Source organism: Pseudochaenichthys georgianus, chromosome 18 (genome assembly GCF_902827115.2).
Source record: "Pseudochaenichthys georgianus chromosome 18, fPseGeo1.2, whole genome shotgun sequence".
Taxonomy (NCBI): Eukaryota; Metazoa; Chordata; class Actinopteri; order Perciformes; family Channichthyidae; genus Pseudochaenichthys; species Pseudochaenichthys georgianus.
The window spans coordinates 6,614,459-6,621,721 of NC_047520.1; the positions used below are offsets into that span (position 1 = coordinate 6,614,459).

General features: G+C 41.4%; 1 protein-coding gene across 1 annotated transcript; it reads left to right on the forward strand.

Moving 5' to 3' along the window:
* Window positions 1-3,399: 3,399 nt before the first annotated feature.
* Window positions 3,400-6,340, forward strand: LOC117463845 (alpha-2 adrenergic receptor). Its single transcript, XM_034106319.1, has one exon. The coding sequence runs from the start codon at window positions 3,676-3,678 to the stop codon at window positions 4,972-4,974; it is 1,299 nt and encodes a 432-aa protein (XP_033962210.1). The 5' UTR covers window positions 3,400-3,675; the 3' UTR covers window positions 4,975-6,340.
* The last annotated feature ends 923 nt before the right edge of the window (window positions 6,341-7,263 follow it).

A 7,263-nucleotide genomic window follows, 5' to 3' on the forward strand; every position in this document is an offset into this window, starting at 1 on the left:
GATGATGCATCATGTCTGTAAAGTTGATCAAGATGACGACGAGTCATGATGTGTTTCTAAAGTTGCTAAAACTGCTTCGTAATTTTGTCATCTTGTTTCTAAAGATAAATGGTGTTGGAGATTTAGTCTTCACTCTGTCATGTTGTTGCATCTTCTGTCGCTTTACAAAGTTATATTTTCCTCTTGAAGAGGCGCTACAATGCTTTTTTGTAGAGTAAAAAGTAAACATGGATGCCAACAAAGCTGGATTTAATGTGTTCATTTCACACAGTTCCCTCTGGAGCCACAAAAGGCTTAAGACAACTGTTTTCACATGAAGAGAGGGGCCTGTAAACAGACGTTGATGTGTCCGTAGCTTTAAGATGCTACGTGTGCAGTTATGCGTCCTGATTCAATCTGATCTCACCCTCTACTCATGTTCAAAAGACATTTCTGTCTGAATCCAAAACAGGTTAACCAAAGAGGACACAGAACATCCACCTATGAAACGACATACAACGGACAAAGCCTCTAAAATATATAAAAAACACAAAAAAAGGGCATTCCTAATGGGGTGACACACACTGACATTTAAGATGAATAAGAGTAGCAATTCTGGCTAAAAGCAGACAAGATTTCCCATCAATTAGTTCTTTAAACTACATTGAAATTGTCTGTGATGGCACATTGCACTCATCTTAATCCTGTGTCAGTCACAAGAATGTGGATACATTTAGAAGAGCTTCCAATCAATAATGTACATAAGGGGGTTGAGATATGTAGTTTGTACTAATATGGCAACTCTGAATGGATGAAGGGAACATGGAACTGATGTTATGGAAGATACTGTGAGGCAAGCTCAACCAAAAGGTCACTGGTTCCACCCCACGGCAGGCTATCAGGATGAGGTAAGACAATGATTCATGCTTTCACCTTGCTTTGCAACAGACTGCAAAAGATACTGAAGTGTTACTGTTTACTAAAGCTGCACAATTATATCCAAGAGTCAATACTAAGGCTATTTGTAATAATTACGCAACACCGCTGACAAAAAGAGAAACAGGCCCTTAGTTTTAAAGAGATTTACAATAGAAAATATAACAGCAATATGGATGATGCAAAAAAACCTAGACACAATTAAGTCCTGAATTGCTTTTAAGCCTTAAAGTTCTCCTGAGGCCTCGGAGACAAAGAGCCTTTTATGGTTTTCAATCTCAGAACTGAGTCTTTCAAGCTGATATTCAATCAGGACAGAAAGCTGAGCATTGTATCAGTCCTTTGAGTATTCTCACAGGTATCTAAAGCTCTGTGAATCAGGGTCATTAAGTAATAAAGAGCACTTTTTTTTAAATGACACTAAGCATTCTGCTGAGAAAGGAGAGTGGGTCAAAGCTATAGAAAAGAAACTAACTTTTTGTTTTTTTGTTGGTACTTCGTTCTATGTTTAATGTGACTTATTTCCACCTAATTTCACTGCCTCAGACTTGATTTAAATTATAAAGTGCCCTAAGTTTTATGAGGGTGAAATGCTTGTAAATATGATAATATGTAAGGCAAGGTCATTGTATTTATATAGCACCTTTCAACACAAGGCAATTCAAAGTGCTTTACAAAAAATGAAAGACATTAAGAAAATGTCATTTAAAATCAGTCATTAAAAAGAAAAGATAATACAATAAACACTAAAAGAAAAAATACATGAATAAAAGATACAGTGCAGTTTAAGATATGAATAGTTCAATTCAAAGCAGCTGCAAAAAGAAAAGTCTTCAGCCTGGATTGAATGGTAGTCAGAGTTGCAGCGGACCGGCAGGTTTCTGGGAGTTAGTTCCAGATATTTGGAGCATAATAACTGAACGCTGCTTCTCCATGTTTAGTTCTGACTCTGGGGACAGAAAGCTGACCAGTCCCTGAAGACCTGAGAGATCTGGATGGTTCATCATTTAGCAGGAGGTCAGAAATGTATGTTGGGCCTAAACCATTCAGTGCTTTATAAACCAGCAGCAGTATATATATGTGGCCTAAAAACCCACCTCCAAATATTAAATGATAATAGAGATAGAAATAGAGATTCATAATTGAATGTAGAAAATGTGAGCAGTTTTTAGACTTTTCACGTCATGTTTCTCACATAAAACCTACAAGGCTAACCGAATGTACTTCTTTCCTGGATGCCATTTAAGGTATTATCTCTCTTAGAAATCACAATTGAATCGTGGATAACCTTGAGGAACAATCTTTGAATTATGATCGCTATTTATTGAGATTTGCAGGGATCATCCATTGGATAACACTTTATCTTATTCAAAGACTCTTTATGCACAGGCACTTGTTATTTCAGCCTTTTCTCCTCAGGTTGATGGATATTGTGTGAAAAATTGTTGCCGCTATAACATTTTCTGTTATAAAACATCGCTGAAATGAGACAGTATGTACTATGAGTGAGGAGGTCTCCACATTTTTAGCTCTCGACAACTAAAAAGGCAACTACTTGACTTCCATCACAGAACCATGCATTACACTGTGCTGTAATGTGCAGAATAGAGAACAGCTCTGGAAGTGGGAAAGTAGGATTATTTAAAGCCTCCCCAGAACTCACTATTTTATAGGAGATACAACAATATTTAAGATGGAGAAACCAGGTAAATAATGCACATAATGTTTGTCCCTGTCCATTAAAATCAGCCCCCCACCCCTTGAAGAGCATATGCCCTTCAAGGGGTGGGGAGCACTAAAAGAAAGCACTAAAAGAAACATTAAACACACAGTGTGTTGGGATGGATAGATATATGTGTGTGGGAGCATGAGTAATGAGACACAACCCTAAACATGTTGACGCGTGAAGGTGTGTAAGAAGATAAATCAATCCATCTTCTTACGGTTCATCTGAACGAGCAGCCCGCCTCTCCCCTGATGAGCTCAACGCCAAAACCCAACAAACCTCACATCTCCAACTTCCTTCAGCTCACCCCAATCACACTCTGACTCTCCTCCTTCACTCTCTCCCCCTCGAGACTGCTGACAAGACTCCAAAGATCTCATCCTTCATGTGTCTCTCAGGTTTCTGTGCACATATTTCTGAGTTTCACCTCAAATAGCCTGACAACCTGTATGCTTGGTTATCAGCAATGTTAAGCATCCTACAGTATTCAAGATTTTATTTAATTGAGGTAAAGAAAAAGTAGTAAAAAAGGTGTTTTGTTAAGCTATTACCTTTGGAAAGATTTAGGGTTACATCCAAAAACTGGGATGTATTAGAAATTGATATAATTTGAGCTAAAATGCAGTCTGTTCCCTAACCTTAGCAAATCTCAAAAATATGAAAAGAATGCTGTGTGGCGGGGGCGGGGCAGCAGTGGGTGAGTTTTATGAGAACAACACATGGGGCATCATTAGGAGCGAGAGAGCACCATGCTGAGGGATGAGAGCTGCGGCTGGCCGGCACTCAACTCCTCACCATCAGGGAGTAGACTATGAAAGGGGGAACGGGAGATTATTATTTAAGTGATTTTGGCTACTTTTAACCCTCAAATACGTTAAGGATTTTTTTTTATGCGCGCGTATCCATGTCGTCAGATTTGTAAATTGGATGCTGCGCGTTTTGGATGGACTCCTCAGTTGTTAGAAGGCTGAATGTGAATTCATGCCAATATTCAAACACTCCAGGATATACATATACAGGCGCGCACAGTCGGGATGGATTCGTTTAACGCCAGCGGAATGGACGCGTTCACGGTGATCCATCTGAATTCCTCCTGGAGTCTGGACAGTGGATATTCTCTAGCAGCGATAGCCAGCATTGCGGCTCTTGTGAGTTTTCTCATTCTGTTCACCGTGGTTGGGAATATTCTGGTGGTTATTGCGGTGCTGACGAGCCGGGCGCTGAAAGCCCCACAGAACCTGTTTCTGGTGTCTCTGGCCACCGCGGACATCCTGGTCGCCACTTTGGTGATGCCGTTTTCTCTGGCGAACGAACTTATGGGCTACTGGTATTTCGGAAAAGTTTGGTGCGGCATTTATCTGGCTTTGGATGTTTTGTTCTGCACTTCTTCTATTGTTCATCTGTGCGCAATAAGCCTGGACCGCTACTGGTCCGTTACGCAGGCTGTAGAGTACAACCTGAAGCGGACTCCCAAACGCATAAAGTGCATCATCATCATCGTGTGGCTCATATCTGCTTTCATCTCCTCTCCGCCGCTCATCTCTATAGACAGCAACAAGGACCTCAGCTCCCTGCCTCAGTGCGAGCTCAATGATGACACTTGGTACATCCTCTCCTCCAGCATTGCGTCCTTCTTTGCCCCGTGCATAATCATGGTGCTGGTGTACATCAGGATATACCAGGTGGCCAAAACCAGAACCAGAACCATGTCTGGGAAAATCCCCAGGCTAGATGGAGTGACACAAACTGAAAATGGACTGAGCAAAGCCACCTCCCCTCACCATGGCGAGAGAGAGAACGGCCACTGTCAGTGCCCGCCTACGCCCAGCCAACGCACCGTCACCATCATGCAACATACTGAGGATGGGGACATGGAGGAGAGTTCCTCCTCAGAGGGCAAAGGTCACAAGCCCCAGCAGCAGGAGGACTCCCTGAAAGCCAAGAGGGCCAGCCAAAAGAAAATCAGCAAACAGTGCAGTCGCATCGCCAGGGTCAGCAACAAATCCATGGACCTCTTCACCTCCAGGAGGAAGCGCCGCCGGAGCTCCTTTGCCAGGAAAAAGGTCTCGCAGGCCAGGGAGAAGAGGTTTACATTTGTCCTGGCGGTGGTCATGGGGGTGTTTGTAGTGTGCTGGTTCCCCTTTTTCTTCAGTTACAGCTTGCGCGGTGTGTGCAGGGAGTCCTGTAAGATCCCCGACCCCCTGTTTAAATTCTTCTTCTGGATTGGCTACTGTAACAGCTCCCTTAACCCGGCTATTTACACCATCTTTAACCGAGACTTCAGACGCGCCTTCCAGAAAATCCTCTGCAAGTCGTGGGCAAAATCCTTTTAGATGGGAACTGCTGCACCACCGTGACAATGACTAGGAAATATCAACGGTAAAAAAAGAAGAAGCCAGCACTTGTTGCTCACTGTTAAGTCTCATTGTTCTGTTGTAATTCAGTCATGACAGTGCACTCCTTCAACCCCCTGCTGTGTGTTCCTACAAGCTACTGTATGATCCCAGGCTTTAGCAGTCTGAATAGTGAGCTCCCCCTTTCTTTTTTCCCCTACTGAAGTGTGCTTAAATGCTTAAATGTGTTTCATTCTTGATCAAGCTGTTTATACATCAAAAAGAAAATGCACACATGGCCGGATTTAGCTGCTCTGGGGCCGCAGGGCAAAAACAAGCTCGAAAGCCCCCCTAAACATTCACTTTACAGGTTAATATAAATGTCTGTGCCACAGTATCAGTCGGCCACAGATTTGATTTAAACTAACAAAGGCCTAATCATTTCAACATTTTCATCATACAGTACATAAGCACCAAACTGAGATCATAGAACTCGACCCATGGGATCCTTTTCCAGACGGAGCCTCAGATTACACTTTGGATAATAAAATGCTTTTTTTGCTTTTTAATGGAATTAATAGAGAAAATGAATAGTAAAAACAATTATTTATGCTAAGCTCATAGAAGCGTATTTCTCAAAATGTCAAACTATTATTTCCAAATCTGGTGATTGAGCCAATACTAAGGCCCTTTAGCATGTCAATGTGTTGCCTTTATATCTTTGGGGAAAAAAGTTAAAAATCAGTTTGCGCACAGTAAGTGAGGTCAATGGGCCCCTGCAGTTCAGGGGTCTCTACTCAGCCCAGGTTGATAACCCTGTATACACACACTGAGCAGTGTTTTCCAGCCCTTCACCTGAAAATGATCCTGTGACCCCTTCTCATATGTGCTTAATATGTTGACAAGCCCTAACCTCAGTGACATTTAGTCAATTATTTATTTTGAATATTGTTGGAAGCCTGAAAGACTTAAACTCTAATATATACTATTTCACTAACAACAGAATCATCAGAGAGTCATTAGGGATTCATTAATAAATGATCCTTTAGATTTATTTTGGACCCCATATAGGGGGTCTAACCCTCTTACTATGGCAGACAAAATCACTACAACAGTCTCTGATCTGATCTCTGACTGGACCATAGAATCAAGATGGCACTGAGAAGGGCTGACACTCCAGGCTATAAGCTAATTATGTTTATGACGTTATGTTCACAGTGACCATAAATGACAAAGTATTAAGGAACACATTTGCTTTTCATGAAACTACCTCTCTGCCTGTATAGTTTTTGTGGTTTGTTTTCACATTGACATTTTTCCAAAGTGTGGTACAAATACTTCCTCTGCTTAAGCTGTCTGCTGCTCTCGTGCGAAAATAAAATATGAATAAGCTGTTGGCGTGATGTTGCGATGTGGATCCCCTTGAATGGTCATGCGTGGCATTAAGTGTTTAAGAAGCATGTCATAGAGTTTTAATATGTTCGTCTCTGTAACTGTCTTTCCATTTAAAGAGACCATGCACTCTGACAGGTTTCATTACATGGCATCTGGTGGTTTACGCGTTAATTATCCTTTAATTATGCAGAATTTCACACTACAATTAAACCCAACACACCGTATCACAGTTACAATCAAAAGCAGAGTGAACATATCTGCTCATGATCTCTATCAGGGAACGTTTGAAAGCCGAAAAACTATATTTCCAGCCGTGTGAGTTTGGACTTTGAAATCAATCAGGGTGGCAGAATGAGGTCGAATAAAAAGTTAATTTCTTTGAATGGACAGAGGCCATTCCTGTTCCTGGGTATGATCTTTCTGCCCAACAGTTTTGATGTTATGTCTGGCTACCTCATATGAGGGGCCGCTACGGCAGGACTGAGGTGATCCCAACATCAAACTCTTATTTTCCTCTTTTGCTGTGAGTGTGTACAGCCAGATAAGAAGTGTGTTTAAGTCCATCTGCCAATGTTCCAACTGCTGTTTGCTGCCAATTTAGATTTATGTCCCAAAAACCAACAGTATCCCAGACTGTATTTTTTAAATGACGGGAATAAACAGATCGGTGTGAAGTGGCTGATGAGAAATAACAGGTTGGTGTTTAGCCAAATCGTTGTCACTGAGAAAACCTAAAAAGACCACCTTTATGTTAAGATGTACACATACTGTAAATTAAACCAACGCTAAATGGTTGTGCTTATGGCTTCAAACTAATATGAGGTGTTACTCGTAATATTAATCAATACAAGCTTGCTATTCTAAAGTTCTTTTACATATGTATAGGTCTGATGA

What these genes read in the sequence shown, in the direction of transcription:
- LOC117463845 (XM_034106319.1), top strand. Translation starts at nt 3,676, where the DNA reads ATGGATTCGTTTAACGCCAGCGGAATGGACGCGTTCACGGTGATCCAT.